Source organism: Urocampus carinirostris, chromosome 18, assembly GCF_059441175.1.
Source record: "Urocampus carinirostris isolate Australia breed hairy pipefish chromosome 18, RoL_Ucar_1.0, whole genome shotgun sequence".
NCBI lineage: Eukaryota > Metazoa > Chordata > Actinopteri > Syngnathiformes > Syngnathidae > Urocampus > Urocampus carinirostris.
The window spans coordinates 2,996,398-3,020,753 of NC_142366.1; the positions used below are offsets into that span (position 1 = coordinate 2,996,398).

Sequence of the window (24,356 nt, forward strand, 5' to 3'; positions counted from 1 at the left end):
GGCTGACAGTTATCTTGGCCCGGTGGGAAAAATTTACAATTTGCTTGCTCACTGGCTGAGACACTAAAATATTCAATCTGCCGACAGTACTTGTTGATCCTAAGCATTTATGCATAATGATTTTTTTAATGTAGTAGTAGCAGCAATACTCGGTCTTCTATCACTTTATGTGTTCAAATGATGTGAGAGCTTAAGATCAGTCACATGGCCCTGCATGTGCACAGGCTGTTGTGGTCTTAAGGCTTCTGAATTTTAGTCCGTGGAGTTTTGTTTTGAGATGTTTTTTATCGCACTAAATATTTTAATTCATATTGACTGCTAGTTGATTAAGATTGAAAGCTGTGGACACAGTCTGTAAACAAGTGTCTTAATCGCAGCAAAATGCGTGACTTTTCTTCACTTTTCCACCTATTTTTATGTAAGAAATGGATGTGAATGAGTTCGTTTTTATGACTGTTTAAGCCTGCAGCTTGATACAAAAACGAAATTGAGCTTCCTACTTAATTATACATATGTACCTTTAACCCTCGTCGCATGTGGCGTTTTTTTGACACAATGCATGTCAGTACATGATTTGGTCGTGAACCTAAAGTGTGATAACTGTCAATTTGAATATTTTTGGACTTTCATCCACTCAAAAGGTTTAGTGGCATCAGACCTATCCATTCACACATCATTTTTTTCATTTATTTACTGTGAGACCTCGCTACTATTATGCATTACGGCGGTGAAGCGGAAGCCGCACCAAAACCTCGCTCCGGTGTTGTGCCCAAATCCGACTCCCGTGCAAAATGAATGTATAGTGTATGTTTGGCTCCCAAATGCAATGACATAAAAATAACAGCACACTGCCATTTTGAACATATACGTTTTCAGAATTTTCAGTGCTCTCTTTGATTGACAATACAATAAACATGTGCATAGTATGTTAACTGCATGCCACACGGGTTGAATCAGGTGCACTCGGTTTTCTGGAATCTAGGGTATGTCTTTAACTGTAAATGGTCGTGAATGAGTTAAGTTGCCACACCTCCCGCAGACGCCCTTATTGCACCTTTCAAGAAGTCCGACGACCCCTTAAAGCGCACTGGCCGTCCCTTCGGCGGGCTGGTCCGAGACATGAAGCGGCGCTACCCTAAATACCTCAGCGACTTCAAGGACGCCCTCAACAGCCAGTGCATGGCCGCTGTCATCTTTATCTACTTTGCCGCCCTCTCGCCGGCCATCACTTTTGGCGGCTTGCTGAGTAAGAACAACCTTTACAAGGACCTGCAATTACCCATCTGTTAGAAACAAATGTTGACTTTTTGCATGTGGACAGGCGAGAAAACAGAAGGTCTGATCGGTGTGTCGGAGCTCATCGTTTCCACCGCTGTGCAGGGGGTCATCTTCTGCTTGCTAGGAGCGCAACCTCTCCTAGTGGTGGGATTCTCCGGACCCCTTTTGGTTTTTGAAGAAGCTTTTTATTCTGTGAGTTTCAAATCACAACAATGACATAAATACCAAATATAAACACCTTAACGTTCCGACAGCGTGCCAGCCTAAACTCTTGGGATTCAAGATATGCAGACTATTTCAAAATGTACTCATCACAGAAACATCACCTTCAGTCTAAACATGATACCTGAAAATTATAAGGCCAGTGTAGCTCACCAATTACGTCCCCTCGTAGTCATCAAAATAATTGGATGTATGCAAACATGGAGTCGTTACTTCAAGGACCGTCTGGTGAATCCAACCCGTGTTAAATATGGTTGTTAGCCTCTGACCTTTTAATTTACACTACTCTCGGTCAATAGCGGGCTTTTTTTCAGAATCCACAGCCCGCAGTAGCTTATTCGACCCAGGTTGATAGGAGATCGCCTCCCATAACTTTGAATATCATTAGCCAGTAGTAACCGATTTGAATGATGATTGGCATATGGGTTAGCCAATGGAATTACTAACATAAATATGTACACATGTACTGTGAGTATTCAAATCAGAGCTGAAAGTAAACATATGCAAAGCCAATTGTGATTCATTTTTACGCACAAGGGTGAACAAAGGCAAGTAAAAGATTTACAACTCTTTCAAAATGTCTAAAAAATGGCCAATGTAAAGGTTTTAGTGTTGTAAACTGATTGTCTCCAAATCGACGCTAAACCTACCCTTTAGAAAAATATGTAAAATACATTGTTAAATTCTTCAGATTGTGATCAAATTCGACAAGATACAAGGTAAGGCTTCAAGGTATTATCTCACCTGTTTTCCAGATGCCCATGCTACACTCATCTGCAGGCATTTAATTGCAAAAAAAAAACATTTAGGCGAGAATAAAAACTGTCTTTCTGTGTGTTCCAACTCAGTTTACTCAAAGTTAGTTGCATTTGCAGATATTATTTTAGTTTGGGACAAAACCTTAGTCTTACCTTTCTTAAGAGACCAAAACCATCCACATCCTCAAGAACAGCATTCCATTTACTTTTGATTTTAGGTGAATTTTACAGGAACATTTAGGGGTTAAATGACATTACCTTAACAACCACAGGATACAGGTGTCTGATATTATTACTGTAGTTTGATCTATGAATCTCTTGGCTGTTCAGGTATGGGCTTACATCACATGTTCATAATGTCAGCAACATTAGATTTTGTTTGCAGTGAATGAGGGCAAAAAAAGTATCTTGATTCTTTTGAGGATTTTTTTGTATTTTTTTTCTAGTATTTATGGATGACCATAAGATAAGAACGTTTTTTTCCATTTTATAAAAGAATGTTATTGATTTTATTCATTTGGATTTTATAGATTTTTTTAATTGAATAAATTGACTTTTCAATTTGTCTTTTTTTTGTTTTTCATATCTTTATAATCTAAATATTAAAGAAAATACTCCAATCAACAATAGAACTACATCAAATTGAAATGTATTTACAATGTAAACAAAAGTGTATTTTTCACATGACATTAGTGATATATATATATATATATATAATGCAAAAAAATCCATAAAATAAATGCTAAATGATCAATCAAAAATTCAATTTATCAGATTAAACATTTTAATTTTACAGTCATCCATTAAAAATTGTTAATTACAATTTAATTACTGGCAATCAATCTCATAATCATTCAAAACTTGGAATGTTTTGCATGTTTAATTTGTTTGGTGCACCGTTTTTGTTCCCAGTTCTGCAAGTCCAGCAACATGGAGTATCTGACAGGCCGCGTGTGGATTGGCGTGTGGCTCGTTTTGATTGCGCTGGTGACTGTCGCGGTAGAAGGAAGTTTCCTGGTGCGCTTCGTTTCGCGCTTCACGCAGGAAATCTTCTCCTTCCTCATCTCACTCATCTTCATCTGTGAGACCTTCCTCAAGCTCGCCAGGGTAAATGAGAGGGAAAAAAGCATAGAGACTCCTCGCTACATCCCGCTTAGGTTATCGCTGGTTCACTCTAAGGCCGGGATAAAAAAATATGTACAGGTATATTTTTTTAGAAAGATATAATAACAAAACAACAGTGGATGCTTCCTGCACCACGGGGAACATTTCAGGCAGCCAAGATTCAAGCTGATAGGAAATTCAATAAAAAACGTCTTTTTTTTTTTTTTAATTAAAAGGACAAATAATATTTCCCGCACTGACAGAAAAACACTCAGGAAATAACTCGCGCTGTGGCTCAGTCAGATTGCCTGCCTGACTGCTCGAAGGAGGTTATCCAATTAATATCATAGCGTCCTTCATGCTGTATTGTGACCAAACACCTGCTCTGCGTTCCCTGCATCTTGCTGAGAAGAGTTTGTGTCTCGCTCCTTCGTCATGCCGATGCCTTTGTTCTCACTCAAATGACACCGTTTCTCATTTTTTGGGGAAATGTAATAGAACAGTAAAGCACAGAGCATTTGCACCTTGCTTAGAAATCCTTTTTGAGCAAATTGAAAGTATTTATTTTGGCAAAACTACACCAGTTTTTCTTGTACTCTTATTACACTTGACTTAAATTTCATAGTTTTGCACGATGATTTTTCAGATGTCACATTGTCTGTTATAGTTTTAAATGCAATATCCAGGTTGTGTATAGTTCTTATTTCAGATGAAAATACTTTACATTAGGGTTCAACACATGATGTTTTTCTATTCATGAGTCTATATTGTCTCATCTCATCTCATCTCATTAGCTACACCGCTTATCCTCAGTAGGGTCGCGGGGGTGCTGGAGCCCATCCCAGCAATCATCGGGCAGTGGGCAGGGGACACCCTGAACTGGTTGCCAGCCAATCGCAGGGCACACAGGGACAGACAACTCACTCACTCATTCACACCTAGGGACATTTTGGACCGGCCAATTCACCTGAAATGCATGTTTTTGGAATGTGAGAGGAAACCGGAGTGCCCGGAGGAAACCCACGCACGCACGGGGAGAACATACAAACTCCGCACAGGAAGTCTGGAGCTGGATTTGAAGCCACGCAGGAGGTTCCCAAGACATGAACTGTGCCGCACATGCGCTAACCACTGCGCCGCCGTGCTGGAGTCTATATTGTATTATTCATTATTATTATTTTATTTTTTTTGCCAACTGGAGTGCACTCGTAATCTCTCTGTAGCATCTCAATAATATTTGAGATGGTTCGAATTCCGATACTAATTGGGACTTGACCGATTGAAGACAAGGGGTCATTCCTCCAACGTAATTATTTTCATCTTGCTCCAAAGGAATTTCTAATTTATGAAAACAACTGAACAAAAAATGGCACCAAAAAGAAAACCATATAAGAGTGAAACGTGCAGCCCAAAAGCAGAAAGCGGAGGTGGCCATGAGTGTGACGTAAGTCATGTAGAAGCGTAAGACCTAGGCAGTCGGATTGTTAATCATGACAGTGACACAGAGGATGAAAATTCCATTGGATTTAGTGATTTGGATTTAAAATCATAGTTTGCCAAGCATGTTTTTATGCGAGAGTTATCTGAATAACTCTTAATATGATAGGTTGTCACTGAAATTAATGAGCATGTCAATCATGTAACGTTCGTGTACTGTACTAAAGTATTCAACCCGTTGTTCTCTTTCATTTTAAATTGCCTTTCAATATGACATGTACCTTTTTGGTGTTGAGTTTTATCAAATAAATTGTCCTGGAAAATGCGACTTATATTTCGGTGCGAGTTATATATGGTTTTTCCTTCTTAATAATGAATCTTTCTGCTGGTGCGACTGATACTTTGAAACGACTTATAGGCCAGAAAATACGGTAATGCCTGCACAAGCGTGTTTGCATCTCTGACGCTAAAGTGAGCAGACTTAATTCAATTTATTTTTATGTTCAAATCTCCACTGACAGATTGGACTTGATAGTTTTGTTGGAGGGAGAGTTTATTATCTAGGATTAGGTTCTTTTCCATTTTAGTAATCGTTGGATTTGGATTCAATCCAACAATCCTTAGTGAAGTAAATTAAATCAGGGGTCACCAAAGTGGTGCGCGCGGGCATTACGGAGCCCCCCAAAAATAGCTGAGTAGCCCACTGACCCGTTCTGACTATAGCTCACCAGTGATGGATGATTGTGATTTTCTCTGATTTGATTTCTTACAAGTATGAATACTCATTGACACGATCAGTGTCTTTAAATCCATGACCAATTATTTTAAAATTATTTTTAAATTGACCCTATAATGTACTTAGGGATATCACTCATTACCCGTCTACAAGGCTGCTGTTTTAGTGGTTGACTAAGCCTATTTTAACCCTATTTCTATTAATTACAACATCGTAGTAACACTGGTTCATTTTACCACAATGCCGTGCTCTTTGGTGGCCCGAACCAGAAAATAAAATGCACTCTGCCGGCCACTGCTCTCAGCTATAATTGAGCAGGGATAATGGATAGCGGCCACAATTGTGCAAGGTGGGCCAGAATGTTACACTTCCTGAGAAAGTTGTCTTCCGCCAGTCCCCATTCACAGCAGGTACAGGATTGGGATTAATAGGCCGTGGCTATACAAGTGCAGTTTATTTTAAGTCGAATAACAGCAAAAAAAAAAAGGCCAGGTTTAACAAAAGTTGCAGCACTATGCAGTCGGGGATAATGGATTGCGACTGTACGAGTGCAGTTCTCTTTTTGATGGACAGAACAGCAAAAAAAAGCTGCAAGGCCCGATAAAAATGTGCCGACCCCTACTTGAGTGTTATGAGCTTGAGGATAATGGATCGTGAATTATTTTTCAAACTGCAATGCACTAAGGCTGAGAAATGCAAAGCACAATGTAGTGAAATGAAAAGTTGTTATTTAAAAAAAAAAGACGTTTAAACTAGTGGCCCTACTCGCGAATCAGTAACAAGAAAATATCTCTCCGCTTCAAAATGGTTGGTGAGCCTTGAATGAGAGGAGGTACTATCTTCATTTGCTATTTATTTTTCTTCTTATTAGATTTTCAAGCAACACCCTTTGAAGCGCTGCTCCCTTAACAACACGGCAGAGCACAACGCTTCAGTTGAAGATGTCACACCGCTGCCGGCAAACGCTAGCAACCTTACCGTCTTCACCGGGACGAGCGACATTTTTGTCCCCACTGAGGAACCCAACACGGCGCTGCTCTCGCTGGTCCTCATGGGCGGAACCTTTTTCATTGCTTTCTATTTGCGAAAGTTCAAGAACAGCGCTTTCTTCCCTGGACGGGTGAGTGAGAGCTTAACATTTTCTCTCATACTTGTGACATGATCTACTGAAACAAGCAGAGGTTGGGTAGAACAGCCAAAATTATTACTCAAGAAAAATAGTGTTACTTCAGAATAATATGACTTAAATAGAAGTAAAAAGTGGTCATCCAAATACGTAGCGAAGTAAAAGTAGAAAAGTACTTGGTGAAAAAAATACCCAAGTACTGAGTAACCGTAGCAATGTCTTATTTTATTTATTTATTTATTTTAAACAATGATTCAATCAGATCATCAATTCATCCAAGTCCGTCCAATCAACAATGAATTACAGTTAATATTACATAGATTTTAAAAAAATGTATGTAAATTCAAGTACCTGAAACGTAGTAAAAACATAGTAATAATATAAGTAATTTTAGAAATTCAAATAAATACATTTCAGTTCGTGTGATTCATAGACAAAATAAATCTATTCAAGTATTGAATATTTTTCCATGCAGTTATTTAAGGCAGTAGAATGAGAATTTAATTTTGTATTACATTTATTCATATTTTATTAATTTATTTTACAGGAAATACAATACACTAAATTTCAGTTTATGGATTTTATAAAGTGAATGAGTAAAAAATTTGCATTTCTTTTAGCTAGCTATTTTCCTACCTTTTTGGCTATTTAGTGAGATTTCTAGATAGCTTTTTACATTTTTTTGCATGTTTTCTAGCCAACATTTTACCTTCATGCTAGTTATCTAGCTATATTTTGGTCTCCTAGTTAGTTATCTAGCTTTTTTTTTGTTTTTTATCTGGCTATTTATATGGCTTTTTACTCTTTTTTTTTTTTCTTTTTTTTTTTTTTGGGCTAGCTATCTAGCTCGTTTTTAGTTGTTTTTTTTACCTTTATAGCTTTCTTGATAACTATAAAGGTACCTTTTTAGCTATTTAGCAAGCCATTGAGCTAAGTTGAGATTTTAAAAATGTATACCAAACTGGATGACCTTTGCGCTAATTAGTAATAAATAGTAGCTCTCAGCTTGAAAAAGGTTGTAGACCCATGATATAAATCAAACAAGTGAGTTAAGCACAAGTTGCAAATTTAAAGCCCCAGTACTTTTTTTAACGAGCTCTGCAGGCAGAACAACAAACTAACCCAGAGGCCGGGAACCTTTTTGACCCAAAGAACCATAAAAGCAAAATCTAATATTTTTTAAAACGTATTTATTCATTTATTTTCTTTAAAAAAATGTGAGACCCACAACATATATTTTTAGACAATACTCAGCAAAACCACCAAACTGCTCTCCAGACAAAATCAAAATTTTCAGCGTGTTGTACTTTACTGTGTGATGTTTAACGATTTGATCAAATCTATGAAATAACAATAATGCCTTAGCCTTTGTCCACAACAAATATACCAGGCTCATTTTGGCCTTAATTTTTTTTCAAAATAATGGTTTCAGAACAAGGTGCAAGCAGTTATTTTGTAAAAATGTCACAAAAAAACTGCAATTTCCAGCTTTACTGTATTTCCCTTCAGGAGTGTGTGAGTAGTAGCTTCCCTCTAGTCACTAAAGTTAGCCAGCTTTGATCAACTCCAGTTATTGGCTTTTTTCAACCACTCTGGGTGTATCCAGCTTGCTTGGTCTTTTGTTGTCGCTGACCGAAATTCATCTTTTCTCACGCAAGAAAATATTGAAGTAGGCTCCCTAATTTTGCCAAGTGGCATCCTTCGGGCTTTCCGTGGCATGTATTTCCTGAAAGCACACATTTCAGCTCTGTTCTAACCTACAACGACATGTAGACATTAATTATTGCGCACTGTCACTTTAAAATAACCTTTGGTTTATTTTTATGGGATTTAAATATTTCCCATTAATTTAATCTTTATTTTACAGTCTACTAATTTAATAGTCATCCCCATTCTAAAATCCGTTCTAAGCTACTATTACACCTATGCCTTTTTGGGGAATTCTTTTGCTGCTCATATTAATGCCCTACTTTTCATTGCACTATTGTTACATTGCACTTTTTTCATTGCACTACCATCACTTATTTTTCTCTTTAAAGTTTTTTCTTTTTACATGTTTACCCTCGAGTGCCGTGTCTAATCTCGTTGCATTCAATGTTTTACCACGTTGATATCAGTTTGAGATTAACGGATACAGGTTTTTCAGGGCCGATACTGATTATTAGTATTAAAAGGAGGCTGACCAATATTAATTTACTGTAAAAGCTTTAAAAATGGTGTAAAACATTGTTATTAATGCAAATAATAAACATAGAATATTTGTAATTAATTCACATAAAAGTTGATTTACGATAACTTTTTGATTCAATGTAATTTTATTGATGAGTTATACACTGTCACTTAAAATTAAATTCAGCTCCGCAGGGTTATCGGTGATTTTGGGGTACCCATCGCCATTCTCATCATGGTGCTGGTGGACAGCAGTTTGGAGGACACGTACACTCAAGTAAGACGGCGCAAATTACTTAAAGTAATTGTCAGAAAATAAGAACTGGAATTTTTCTTTACGACTTTTGGGTAGAAACTGAACGTGCCAAGCGGCTTTTCGGTGACTAAGCCCGAAAAGCGTGGCTGGATCATCAGCCCGCTGGGGAGCGACGGCGGGTTCCCTGTCTGGATGATGTTTGCCTGCTGCCTTCCCGCTCTGCTTGTCTTCATCCTCATCTTCATGGAGACGCAGATCACAACGTAAGCAAAATTTCAGAAAGCCAAGAATCAACTTCAGCGGCACAATGTATTTTGTTTTATACGGAAAATCCCCCGTCCAAATATTTAGTTTGTTCGGATTAACTTGAACTGAATGGGTAAATTTCTTCAGAATGATTTTGTTTTGTACATAACAAGCAGTGTCGGGAATAATTGGTTTATAAATAACTCTTTTACCTGACAATGTTATTTTTTCAGTCACAGGATAATTAAACTGATTATTTTTTCCAAAAGTATGTCATTAACGTTACTGACGATCAAAAGTGGTGCGTTTTGTGCGTGTTTACGTCCATTTTTTTGTGTTTTCACATATGTTTTTGTGTGTGTTTACGTACATTTTGTGCATTTACGTACGTTTTTGTATGTTTGTTTCTGTGTGTGATGACGTACATTTTTGTGTATGTCTATGTGTGTTTTTTTTATGTTTATATGTTTTTTTGTGTGTTTTTACGTACATTTTTGTTTGTGTTTACATATATTTGTGCGTGTACGTTTTTGTGGGTGTTTATGTACGTTTATGTGCGCGTTTACATGCGTTTTTGTGCGCATTTACTTGCGTTTTTGTGCGTGTTTACGTACCTTTTTGTGCGTGTTGTGTGTGTGGGGGGTCAAAGTACACGGTACAACCCAAAAAACAGGCTCATTACGATGAATCAGCTGGTTACGGGACGCTTTTTCCAATATCCATTGTTTCCATTACCTAAATTCTTCACATACTGAAAATGAGAAAAATAAGTACTGTTTGATTTTTTTTTATTATTTGATTATTTATTTGCTTAATTCTCTTATTGTATATTTACTGCTGCAGCACATTGAGCAGAGTCATGGTTCATTAGTTATTGCAATACGGAAGACAAAAGTGAAATGAGTCGAAGCAGGAAAACGGTCCTTTTTTTGGACTCATTTAATGATATTAATGGTTAATTGCACTTAGTGTTCCTAAATGCTAGTATTCAGTAGAGACTAATGATGTTTTGTTTTTTTATACACATTTTAATTTATATTTTTGCATGTTTTTCAGAGGTTCTGTTATGTTTCAGTCAACATTGGTTAGCAGTTAAAATGTAAATAGTTAAAAGTGCGGGGGTCACGCGCCTGTACATGCCACCGTGCACACCCCCGGAGCCCTACACACTGTCTACCCTAAATTCTATGGGAAACACTGTGGAGGATAACATATCTGGGTTTATATACATATGTATATATTTATCTATTTGATGGCAAGCTGACGTTTTTACCTCCAGGCTGATCGTGAGCAAAAAGGAGCGCATGTTGGTGAAGGGCTCAGGTTTCCACCTGGACCTTCTCCTGATTGTGACGCTCGGTGGCATATCGGCACTTTTCGGGTTGCCGTGGATGGCGGCGGCCACCGTGCGCTCTGTCACGCACGTCAACGCACTCACCGTCATGAGCAAGGCAGTCGCTCCAGGAGACAAACCCCGCATCCAGGAAGTCAAGGAGCAGCGCGTCACCGGGCTTCTGGTGTCCGTCATGGTCGGTGGGTGTCGGATCCTCACCCGTAATAAGGGTTGCAATGATCAGACAATGTTGACGACAAAAATCGATAGTATGAATATTCAACAATGCATTCTGTTGTCGAATATTGTCACCAGACACATTTTTTCCAACAAAGTGAGGCATTTTATATGATTCAGGGTTCGTACGGGTGCTTGAATTACTTGAAAATGCATGAATTTAAATGTGTGTTTTCTAAGATTAAAAAATAAGTGGATTTTTGGGTGAAATGCTTGTAAATGCTTGTTGCTTGTTAAGTGTTTCTGCTTAAAATGTATACTGGCACTGATTTCTGGTGGCTTTGTCTTGCCATTTATTCTTTCTTTGTGATGAATGAATGAATGAATGAAAACTATTCGAACATCAAAATAAAAACAGAACAAAAACAATAACTCAACAACAAAATAATGTTACATAACATGTTCGAAAAGGGGTAGTAAGAAGCAAATGCTTATATTCCCTACCCCTTAATCTTCCCTATTAAATACACCAATGATCTAACAGCAATTGTAATAATATTAATAATAAAAGTTATGATATAACAATAGCAACAATAACACAAAGTAAACCAAAGTTATTGTCCTACTAAGCGTCAACACCCCACTACGGGTCTCGCCTAAGAGGAAAGGTGCATGCTACACCTAAAAATGCACTATGAAATGTTTATCAGTCCAATGATTAAGTATCAATTATGAACATTTATTATGGGCAATGCAAAAAGTTAAGGTAGTGTTTCTGAGTGGTAAATTGTAATGAGAAGAACTTCCTGCAACTGAAAATGTAAATAATTTTTACTGAATACATATATAGGAGGCCTCATAAACTTTATGACCCAAAGAGCCACAAAAGCTCCAAAAAACAATTATGTATAATTATTTTATGGGGAAGAAATACACCATATGTTAAGATACAATACAACAAAAAAAAACAAAACTAGTAACTCCCGCAGTTACTTTAGTGTTGAAGCTCATTTTGAGTGTGATTTTTGTCCTGAATAATGGATTCAAAACGAGGTGCAAGCTAAGTACTTTTGTAGATACTGTACGTCATAAAATACTGCAATCAAGGATACCAACGTAATTACCTTCAGTGCAGACGGCCCATCGTGTGTGCACGCTATGTATAGCTCCACCCATTCCTACCACTCACCCAATCAAATAACTTAACATTATTTGATAGAGCTTCTGAGTACAGCATTTGTTTTGAGTAAAGCTTTTTCTGTGTCTTTTCATAAAAGTGTCTCAACAGTGAACATAGCTTTTTTTAATGGAGCTTCCCTATGCGGGATTATTTAGCGATTTACAGCCACATGGAGGTCTGTTGGTGTGACACCTTGGCTCTAAACTAGTTCAAATTGTGTCCTATTTAAAAATATACAATGGTACTAAAAATTGGCTTTAAAAGTCCCTAAAAAGTGTTTGAATTTGGCAATGAAAAAGGTGTACACATCTTGTTTTTGGTTTTAGTTAGGGCATTTTTATCTAATTTTTGTACAAATTTGCTGTGTGTTCGGTAAGATTTCTATTTTTCAATGTACATTCTTCTTGTGTGTATTATCATTTGCCTCATAATTTAAACAACTTCATACTAAATTTAAGAAAGAAATAATAATTATCCCATTCTTCGATCAAACGTTTCAATAGATGCTCATTTGCTAACTATGAAAATATTTGTTTGTTGAAGCTTTACTAGGATAGGATTCTAAATTTATGACTATATTCCTTAGGTTTATCCATCGTGATTGGGGACCTTCTTCGCAAGATCCCTCTGGCCGTTCTTTTCGGGATCTTCCTCTACATGGGCGTGATGTCGCTCAATGGAATTCAATTGAGCGAGCGCATGATGCTTCTCCTTATGCCTCCAAAGTATCACCCGGACCACAGCTACGTCCGAAAGGTAGGAGGAGGCCGCTCTCTTTTTCAAAAGAAACTTAATTGATGGTGGTTTTTTTCAGGTGCGGACACTGCGTATGCACCTGTTCACGTGCCTTCAGGTGGTGTGCCTTGCCATCTTGTGGGCCGTCATGTCCACTCAGGCGTCTCTAGCCTTCCCTTTTGTGCTCCTTCTCACCGTTCCTATCAAGATGTTCCTGCTGCCGCGCATCTTCACCGCCCGAGAGATGATCTGCGTATGTATCAAACTACTTTTAATGGTTTCCAGTTATGCCGAGAAGGAAATATGTATGTATATATAATATATATTTTTTAAAAAGTACACATGAACGTGTGTGTGTGTGTGTGTGTGTGTGTGTGTGTGTGTGTGTGTGTGTGTGTGTGTGTGTGTGTGTGTGTGTGTGTGTGTGTGTGTGTGTGTGTGTGTGTGTGTGTGTGTGTGTGTGTGTGTGTGTGTGTGTGTGTGTGTGTGTGTGTGTGTGTGTGTGTGTGTGTGTGTGTGTGTGTGTGTGTGTGTGTGTGTGTGAGAATCACTCCCTATGTCTATCTATCGCTATCTTTATCTAGCTCTGGCTGTCTCTGTTTCTGTCTTTCACCCCACTTCGTAATGTAATATGTTGAATTTAAATGAAATAGTTTAGAAAATTAAAAATTACATAAATTGTTTTATTTAATAAAATAGAATAACAAAATCAGGCAAAAAAGGTAAGTCATTAGAAATATCACCCTGGAAAAAATATTGATAAATCAAATAAAACATTTTAAATGAAACTGGGTACGGACAAAATGAATTATTTAAATAATTAAAAAAAACGTTAGATACTGTTTAAAAATATATACATTTATACATGCTTATATGTATACACACACACACACATCTCATCTCATTAGCTGCACCGCTTATCCTCAGTAGAGTCGCGGGGTGCTGGAGCCCATCCCAGCAATCATCCGGCAGTGGGCAGGGGACACCCTGAACTGGTTGCCAGCCAATCACAGGGCACACGGGGAAAGACAACTCACTCGCTCATTCACTCCTAGGGACAATTTGGAGCGGCCAATTCACCTGAAATGCATGTTTTTGGAATGTGGGAGGAAACCAGAGTGCCCGGAGGAAACCCAGGCAAGCACGGGTAGAACATACAAACTCCGCACAAGAAGTCTGGAGCTGGATTTGAACCCACGCAGGAGGTTCCCATGACTTGAACTGTGCTGCCCTACACACACACACACACACACACACACATATGAAATAAATAAATGCCCGCGCGACCCTAGTGAGGATAAGCGGTGCAGATAATGGATGGATGGATAATATAAATGTATAAAAAATATTAAAATATTTTTGATCAATAACTTTTTAAAAATAAAATGTAATAAATGATAATAATATCTAAATAAAATAATGCAAAAAATACAAAAAGAAGAAAATGATCATTAAAAATAATACCCCAAAAATGAAATCAATAAAACATTTTAAATAAAGTACAAAGAAAATGAATTAATCGAATACATTAGGAAAATAAACTTTAAAATACTGACCAAATATATATGAAAGAAATGATACAATTACAAATATTTGGAATAATATATATTAAACGTATTGAAATCAAATAATCAAATAAATAAGATAAGATGAAATAAAAACATAGACAAATAACCATCAAAAAATACTTAAAAATAGATGTACAAAAAAGAAAACTAACACGATAGATAGATAGATAGATACTTTATTCATCCCCGAAGGGAAATTCACATTTCCAGCAGCATCCCTGAGCTGAGAACAATACAATAATAAAGCAAAAAGAATATAATATACAAATACCCAGTGTGACGTGCAAATGCCAAAAGATAGCATTAGCGATTACAAGCTGAACCTGTGTTATCAGACCAGCCAAAATTCCTACCGTTCACAAGCGCTAATTACACACTAGCTATTTAAAGTTTGTTTTTATTTTCCACATTCTTTTTGTGTGCATATTTTATTTCACAAAACCTGACTTCGGTTACCAGCTGGACGCCGACGACGCCGAGCCAACATTCGATGAGCGAGATTGTCACGACGAATACTCGGAGATGCACATGCCCGTATAATCCTCATAAGCGCCCGCCCCCCCCCATTGGAAGGAGGCCTTAACCACATCTCACCTGCTGCCTATGTTGTTGCAACTACTAGCGTTTATGCTTTACTTTTATGTTAATTAATAGTTGACTTTATTTCAGGGGATGCTAAACGGTGACACATTCATAACACATGGATTATTTCTTTTTAGCCCTGAAAGTTTTGCTCTGATTCACATTGAATATGTGACGAATATACAGGGAGTAATGTTCCGTGTGACTTAACGCTGCCATACCAAACTGTGCCTCATATGAAGGAATTACTGATAAAGTGTGTACTGTAATCCCTCGTCTATGCATTTAACGACTGGGGCTAAAGGATCACGGCTGAAACAGTGGATTTAATATAAGGCCAGCCACAATGGCACACTAGAGCTGCCTGAACCAGAAAACAAATAAGATATGCTGGGCCTTGCTCTCAGCAAAAGTCAACTAAGTTAGGTGAATTGCGGTCGCACGGGGACTGTTCATTTTAGGCCAAAGGAATGTAAAAAAAGAGCCGCCACGCACAACACAAATTTGCTCCTACAGCCCCTATTCTCAGCAATTGTCAACAAGGGATAACAGATTGCTCTACTAAAGTGGGCTCTGCCGGTCCCAGCTCACTGCATTATGTGATGGGGGGAAAATGGATTGCAGCCGAACGAGTGCATTTAATTTAAGATCGAAACAAAGGCAATCAAACAGCCGTCAGGCCCACAAAAGAATGCTCTGCCTTCCCCCCATCACAACAATATGCTATCGGGGATAAAAGATTGATGCTATGTGACTGTATGTTTACTTATGGTTGACATAATGGCAAAAAAGACGACGGTCGACAAAAATGAGCTGTTTTGGTCTCCGCTCACAGCAATATGCGAGCAGGGATATTTGATAATTCGCGGAATATTTTATACATGTGACGTAGCGAGTGATTACAGTACTCGTGGACAACTGGACACTTTCACTTAACGCTAGTTGCACTTTTTTTTTTTAACGAAAACAAATCATGACTAATAGTGTGTAATTGGTTTTTATTCACAAAGCTTTTAACATTGTTATCTGTCATGGTGATTAGTGTCATTTTCTGTCTTTTATAATCAAGATGTACTCTTGGCTGCTGTAGCGACGACAAATGGTTATTTTTCTTCATGTGTGCTCCTAAACGCATCATGTATGATAGCATATACACTGTGCAATGGACTTATCAACATGTAAAAAAAACTGCAAGCTAACTGTTTATTATTAGCCGGTCAATTTATGTCACAAGCTACCTATTGAGAGCTATCGCTAGCTCTTAGTCCAGCTAATGGTCTCATCAATACCCCGTCAGGCTAACTAGCAAGCCAGGCTGCTTGAAACGAGAAGTGTTAAGGGCTTACCTGACCGGTTAACTGGTTAGTTACTACCTAGCAAATTTAAAGGTTATTTTCCTTGTTTAGCACTTGGTCTAGCTAATCTCTCATCGATGGGTCGTCAGGCTAAGTCGCAAGACGGGCTGCTTGAAGCGAGAAATGTAAACGGCCAACTTGACTGGTTAACTGGTCAGCTACTACCTAGCATATGTGAAATAGAAATGTATTTGTGTTAGCACTTGGTCTAGTTAATACTCCAGTCAATAGCTCGTCTGGCTAACCAGCAAGCTAGACTAAAAGCTTACATGACCGGTTAACTGGTTAGCTACTACCTGGTATATGCACAATATTACCTTTTGGTTTCATCACTTGGTCTAGCTAATACGCTAATCAGTAGCTAGCAAGCTAATACGCTTAAAACTAGCTAGCAAGCTAGGCTACCCCGAAGAAGGAATATGAAGCAGCTTTTTGATTGGTTAACTGGTTAGCTACTACCTAACATACATAAAATAGTAAAATATTTTCTTGGACCGGCTATTTTGGTGAACTTTTACACAAGCTGCTATTTACCTGTTACATATATTATCCTAGACTAGCTGGCGTAAAAAAAACTACAAAAAAATGACAACACTAAGATTGCCATGTTTTTCGCATCGACTAGCTAGCTTTACAAGCTAATTTTGGATATAGTGGTCAACTAATCAAAAATAAAGACAGATTTCTAGTTGGAGCGATTCATTAACCGCTCCTTAGTTGTTAGCCTGTTAGGCTAGCTAGTGAAGGGTTTTTTTTTTCACAGATAGCATTCGATTGCTAGCTAGCTTGACAAGCTAATTTAATGATCAAATTGTTCAAAATAAAGACAGTTGGCTAGTTAGAAAGTATAACTCGCTACTCCTATGTTGTTAGGTTTGAACGCTAGCAAACATAGGCTTTTCTGTAGATTGCATTGAATTTTTAGCTAGCTTAACAAGCTTATTTGGAATGCAATGGTGAAATTGATGACGATAAATGCAGTTTGGTAGTTAGAGAGACTAACTAACTGCTGCTCAGTTGTTATCTTGTTACACTAGCTAGTCTAGTTTTTTCAGAAAGCATTGGCTTGTTGGCTAGCTTGACAAGCTAATTTGGGACGTAATAGTCAAATTGAGAAAATGAAGACTGCTAGTTAGAGGAATGAACTACCTGCTAGTCTGGTATCTCCACAGATATCATTAAATTGCTAGTTAGCCTGTCCAGCTCTGGAGTTTTTCAAGTCGCAAGGGTGGCTGGTTGGTTGGATCCCTTAACCTCTAGGGTGGTAGAGGCACCATTTTCTGTGGTGTGTCTTGGGCAAGTACAGCTTGATGGCGTCCATCTTTCTCCAGGCCTTCATATATTTCCACCCGGTCTCAAACCGGGGACCTTTCGCATGTTAGGCGAATGTGCTGACCACTGCACTACGGAAAAATACAGTTGGTTAATCAATTTTTCATTTGACAAAAACAAGTTGAATGCATTCATTTTTTAGTTATATATTTTTCTTCCCTATCTTTTTTTTAAATTATTGTTCATGCACAATTATTAGGCTAATAATTGTCACTTTTGGGAGGTGGGGGATTATTTAATTGTGCCAAAGTCTAAAAAAATAAATAAAAGCATATTTTATTGATGTCCTGTTACTCAGGTTTTTTGTGTGTGTGTCACCCAAAAAATGTGCCTGCACGGGACCATGAAGTGGTGAATTCAAAGAGATTCATCTTTAGAGGCATCAGCTCACATATTTTTTATGTTTGCTTGTGAATCTCGTGAAGGTTTTTCTGAATAAAGTTTGAATTCTTGTTTGTCACATGTTATCTAAATGTGTCAGAAGAATAAAGTTTAAAATGCAGCAAAATAAATTCTGTGATTCTGTGTATTTTTTTATGCTTAATACGTATTTTTGTGCCATAAAGCTTTTTTTTTGCCCGTCAAATATATAAATATCGTTATGATTTGCGTACATTATGCTCAATCTGGCTGGTTCGTTGTCCTGTTGTCAATCAAAAGGGGGTGTGACTCTTGTCGAAAGCGAAATAAATATTCCTTGAATACACGCCTCCTTTTCTTTTTGGTGCCTAGTTTTAAATAAGTCATTAATATTGTCTTTATTTTGCCTAAATTAATAGCAATCTGGCTTGTTTGTTCTGTTGTCAAGGGGCTGCGGCACAGTTCATGTCTTGGGAACCTCCTGCGTGGGTTCAAATCCAGCTCCAGACTTCCTGTGCGGAGTTTGTATGTTCTCCCCGTGCTTGCGTGGGTTTCGTCCGGGCACTCCGGTTTCCTCCCACATTCCAAAAACATGCATTTCAGGTGAATTGGCCGGTCCAAATTGTCCCTAAGTGTGAATGAGCGAGTGAGTTGTCTGTCCCCGTGTGCCCTGCGATTGGCTGACAACCAGTTCAGGGTGTCTCCTGCCCACCGCCCGATGATTGCTGGGATGGGCTCCAGCACCCCCGCGACCCTACTGAGGATAAGCGGTGCAGCAAATGAGATGAGATGAGATACATATTCCTTGATCCCACATCCATTTTTCTGTTTGGTGGCTTCATCAAAATAAGTTTATTTATGTGTAACCGCGGGGTACGTGTCCCACCAAAGATCCACATTCACGCTGGACTGGATGATTAGGTTTTTATTATTACAGTTTCTGCAAATGGAGGAGTCACAACATTAGTTTTTCTGCTGGCTTTGATCTCATTGCAGTTCTTTCTGGTAAGACTGCCAACAAAGCATATCAAAGAGCTTTCTTTTCACTTTACATAAAATACATTTTAGAATATCACAATACATTTTTACATCTTTACATTTTAACAAGATACTTTTAACAGATCGTATAGTGGATTTTTAACGTTTACAATGGATTCAACATATTTTTCTTTCGTCTGAATTTTAACCAACATCATCCTTTTTTAATGTATATGAGAAAATAGAAATAAAAACAATAATGAGTATAAAAACGGGTACAAGTTACCTGCAAATGGATAAGTCACAACATTAGTTTTTCTGCTGGCTTTGATCTCTACAAGAGGAATTCATATTTTAGTAAAACAGAAACAAAACGAAAATAAACCTATACAGCTTGACAATATCAATCACATTACTGTGCATGTTGAGAGATTTGTCAGCTGGGGTTATAATGTTTAAAATTAACTTCTTTTGTGGAGCACCCAAAGATGTGTCTTACCATTGCAGTTCTCTCTGGTAAGACTGCCAACAAACCCCGCCTCCCGGTCACATGTCAGAAGCCAAAACCAAACCCCACCCCATACCAGCAGATGGCACTGTTGGACTCATCATTGCAGGACATTTAGCAAAAACTATACACATATTTCAGCAGGAATTTCAATAAAACAAAAGTTATTATTACACCCGTTACATATGCGCCACAAAGATTTTTTTGCCTCTTAAAGTCGGAAATATTGTTTCCATCTTGCACTATGCACACGCTGTCCGGTCTTGCTGTCAATCAAAAAAGGGCGGGACCATATATATGAACAGAACACAAGATGCGTCAGTGCGCTGTAGAAGCTCACCAACTAGCGTACCTACATAGAGGTGACATTGGTCAACGTTCCTGTTAAGGCAATGTTTGTACATTGAAAATCTATATAATCATAACTTGCTCATTTTAAAACCGATTTTCACGCCAGTAACTTTTATGTCAACGTCAATGCATGCTGTTAATACGGAAAGATATAAAAACGTAAAGGGCTGTTATTTTTTGGATTAAAAAACGAACAATTTGTTAAAACAACAATTAATGAACAATTATCACACGGTTCATGGATCCCGTCACCAACAGGGTGTTAGGGACACTACTTCCTGTGGTGTGTCTTGGGCAAGTACAGCGTGGCAGTGCCCATCAAAATGTTAACACTTTATAAGAACCTCATCAAAAATCTGTTAAAAATTCAAAACTAGTGTTGAGGATATTTTACGACTTTTTTTTGTAACCTTTTTTTTTTTAACAATGTTTTTTATTTTGCAAATGAAGGTGAACAAAAAAATGTTTTTATGCCCAAATAATCATATACATCACAAATTTGAAATACTGGATGCACCTCCTCCAGCGCCTTTGGAATGCTTGGGTACCCTTAACACTTGGGCCTGACTGGGTCATCAGCTGGGGACCACTGGTCATTGATATTTCGCTCCTTTAATACCAAGATTATCTCCTGATAACGGAGTGATGGCTGGGAAGTCTACCTGCCATCCCCATTGATGCCCTAGGAGTTGCTGGAAGGTCCCAATCATTACTCTGCAGTCACAGCCAGAAGCTGCCCTTTTACGCCTCTTCTGACAGCTGTTTTGTTGGTCTCTAGTTGCCAGTTCCTGTGCATCCAAGGTATTGCAGGCTTCTCCTCCCACCTGAAAGCCTTTGACCAGAAGAGGGGGACGTCGCCTCAACCAAGACCTGCTCACCCTATTTGGAAGCTCCTGACCGCCCTGCGATGTTTTAGCCTGCCGATTGCTAGGTCAACCTCTTCTGGCTTCCACCTTCTTCCTGTTTGAACTTTGCCCTCACCAGACAGTCTGGAGACTCTCTCCAAAACCATCTGGGCAATTCAACATGGCGGCGCGCATGGATGCTGCTGCGGCTAGTTGCTCTCCAGCTAATTTTCTATTTATTGCCGTTCTCGTGTCTTTTTTGCTTTCTTTTTTGGACACATGCGTGGCCAAAAATACTTACAGTAGGGACGAACTTATTCGGTTGGGTGGGCGTCTAAATTTCGACTTTTCGGGCACTTTTTACACCGCCTTTGATATACCGAGCGAACTTCAAAGAGATCCGGCATCCTTGTGGACAACTATTCCTCCTAATAAACGACGACAACGGCGCCGTAAAGACAGAAAACAGAAGCGTGGTTGCCGTGCGGGTAGATGTGTGAAGCGTGCGAAGTCGAAGGAGCAAGAAGGACGCGAGGATGTGACTAATTCCACCATTCATTCGTCGGCGGACAACCGACGCTTTAAACTCAACGCTCACGAACGGCCCCAACGGCGACATCTTTTGACGATCTCTACAAAGACAACAACGACTTCAGCTAAGTCAAATGATTCAGCAAAGCTAAAATTTGGTCTTTTAAATATTAGATCGCTTGCTCCTAAAGCTTTACTTGTTGATAACATTATTTGTGATTATAAACTTAACTGTATCGGTCTTTGTGAAACTTGGTTACGCCCGGATGAGTATTTAGCGCTAAATTATGCTTCACCCCCTTACTACGCAAGTAGCCATGTAGCACGCACGTTGAAAAAGGGTGGCGGTGTCGCGCTCATTTCTGAAAAAACGCTCAAATTTAATCCTCGTACCTCTAATAATTACAAGGCGTTTGAGGCTCTTGTGATGCGGTCCTCTCTATTGTCAATTTATGTAATAACTAATTATCGCGCACCTGGGCCATACACAACTTTCTTAGACGAATTTGCTGAACTTTTGTCTGAACTAGTAACCTATGCAGACAAAATTATAATTATGGAGGACTTAAACATTCATATGAACTCCCCACTCAGTTCACTTACTATTGCGTTCATGTCTCTAATTGATGCATTTGGTTTTAATCAACTGGTTGATTTGCCAACCCATAAAGATGGAAACACGCTAGACTTGGTTCTGACTCGAGGAGTTTTAACCTCAAACATTATGGTGTTACCGTGTACTACCGTTATCTCGGATCATTATTCAGTTACATTTGAGGTTCTAGCTAAATGTAGTGTTAAAAAAGCTGAAGGATTTAGCGGACGCAATATAAGCACTGGCACAGTTTCTGAGCTCTTTGAACTCCTTCCTGGAGCAGTTGCGTCCTTTCCTTCATACAATGGCTCGATTGACTCATGAATGAGTTCAATACTACCCTGACTAGTGTCCTGGATTCAATAGCGCCCATAAAGCTAAAATCACGTCCTAAAAGACGCACGCCTTGGTTTACTGATGAAACTAGAACCCTTAAACAAGAATGCAGGAAATTGGAAAGAAAATGGCGCGCTACCAAGCTTGAGGTTTTCCATCAAACCTGGTGTGACAGCTTGTTAAAGTATTAAGCGGCCCTTGCCTCTGCAAAATCGGCCTACCTTTCGAAGGTGATTGCGTCTCAAAAGAACAATCCCAAAGTCCTTTCTGACACTGTAGCATCGCTTACAAGGCATAAGACTATCGCAGATAGTTCGACGCACTCTGCGCATGACTTAATGGTCTTCTTTACTAAGAAGATTCAATGCATACAGGAAGAAATTGCTAAAGACATTATTAATACCACACATATTAAAGGGCTGAAATCTATAGATGCACGACAGGGTGGCTGTCCAGGGAAATTGTCCAGTTTTAGTGAACTGTCACTTGATGATCTCAAACAGGTGGTGAATGCGGCCAAACCGACAACTTGCCAGTTCGACCCGCTTCCAGGTTCGCTTATTAAAAGTCTTTTTGGCATCCTTGGACCTTCAGTTCTAAATATTATAAAGATATCACTCTCCTCAGGTGTAGTTCCAGCAGCTTTTAAGTCCGCCATTATTAAACCCACACTGAAACGACCCAACCTTGATCCAGAAATCTTAAGTAATTATAGACCTGTGTCAAACCTACTTTTCCTTTCTAAAGTACTTGAAAAAGTAGTGGCACAGCAGCTGAATGATTTCATATCCGAGAATAACATTTTTGAATCTATGCAATCAGGATTCAGGGCTAACCACTCTACTGAGACAGCTCTGATCAAGGTAACAAATGATCTCCTACTGGCAATGGATTCTGGCGCTTCATCACTTTTGGTGCTGCTGGATCTTAGTGCTGCTTTTGACACAGTGCACCACAATTTCCTACTAGAACGGTTGGAAAAATGGATTGTTCTCTCAGGAACCGTCCTCTCGTGGTTCAGATCCTACCTCTCAGATAGGACGCACTGTGTTAAATATGGCGAAATGACATCTGAGCCCTTTAATGATACCTGTGGTGTTCCGCAGGGTTCAGTGCTTGGCCCCCTTCTTTTCAGCATTTACATGCTTCCATTAGGTGATATTATTCGCAAGTACAATATCAGCTTCGACTGCTACACAGACGACACTCAACTATATCTTCCGTTGGAGGAATCTCCCACACTAAACTGTGGAAATTTGGAGGCCTGCCTCATTGAGATAAAAGAGTGGATGTCATTCAATTTCTTGCGTCTTAACTCTGAAAAGACCGAAATGTTAGTCATTGGTCCATCTAAATGCCGTGACTTATTCTCAAAAACTGCTGTGAATATTGACAAATGTCACATCACACAGAGTGACTCAGTTAAAAATTTAGGTGTCATATTTGACCCTGATCTATCCTTTGAAATGCATGTAAATAAAATTACTAGAACCGCTTTCTTCCATCTTCGTAACATTGCTAAAAATCCGTTCAATACCTTCTCAGTCGGATGCGGAAATTATAATTCATGCGTTTGTTACCTCCCGTCTCGATTGCTGTAATGCACTACTCTCTGGTCTCCCGAAGTCTAGAATCAAGTCTCTTCAGCTGGTACAAAATGCAGCAGCGAGGCTTTTCACTAGGACAAAAAAGTACGATCACATAACACCAATTTTGGCTAACCTGCATTGGATCCCAGTTAGCCTTAGATGTGATTTCAAGGTTCTCTTAGTATTATACAAAATCATACATGGACTTGCTCCCTCTTATCTTTCAGATCTGATTTGCCCCTATGTCCCGGTCCGAAGCCTACGATCTGAGAGTGCCGGTCTTCTGATGATCCCAAGAGCAAAGAAGTGTTCTGCTGGTTCAAGAGCGTTCTCCATCCGGGCACCGGTGCTGTGGAATGCTCTTCCCCCTGAGATCCGATCTGCAACCTCAGTGGAAATGTTTAAATCTAAGCTTAAAACTCACTTCTACTCCATAGCATATAAATAACCTACTCTTCTCGTCCGTGATTTAGGGCTATACAAATAAAAATGACTTGACTTGACTTGTATCTAATACTGATGGAATGCAGCGGCAGTTGGAGTATGTTCTGACCGAAGTAGCTCACGTCTGAGAGGTATCTAGGCATCCCCAGCCACTTCTTAATAAAAAAGTTTGCCAGCTGGTCCAACTAGCTTGCCAGTGAAGAAGGGACCTCACTCACCTTTGGA

At 38.8% G+C, this 24,356-nt stretch overlaps 1 protein-coding gene across 6 annotated transcripts in view; it reads left to right on the forward strand.

Annotated features, from left to right (window-relative positions):
- slc4a2b (solute carrier family 4 member 2b) overlaps positions 1–18,225 on the forward strand; it is a 98,644-nt gene extending 80,419 nt beyond the window's left edge. For all 6 annotated transcript variants that reach the window (XM_088322744.1, XM_088322741.1, XM_088322743.1 and 3 more), the window contains 10 exons: positions 1,040–1,246; positions 1,322–1,470; positions 3,171–3,365; positions 6,407–6,655; positions 9,018–9,107; positions 9,183–9,349; positions 10,612–10,865; positions 12,609–12,778; positions 12,837–13,010; positions 14,785–18,225. In XM_088322744.1, coding sequence (XP_088178870.1) covers positions 1,040–1,246; positions 1,322–1,470; positions 3,171–3,365; positions 6,407–6,655; positions 9,018–9,107; positions 9,183–9,349; positions 10,612–10,865; positions 12,609–12,778; positions 12,837–13,010; positions 14,785–14,865 — 1,736 coding nt within the window. In that variant the 3' untranslated portion in view covers positions 14,866–18,225. The remainder of the gene's footprint in view (positions 1–1,039; positions 1,247–1,321; positions 1,471–3,170; positions 3,366–6,406; positions 6,656–9,017; positions 9,108–9,182; positions 9,350–10,611; positions 10,866–12,608; positions 12,779–12,836; positions 13,011–14,784) is intronic.
- Positions 18,226–24,356: the final 6,131 nt, after the last annotated feature.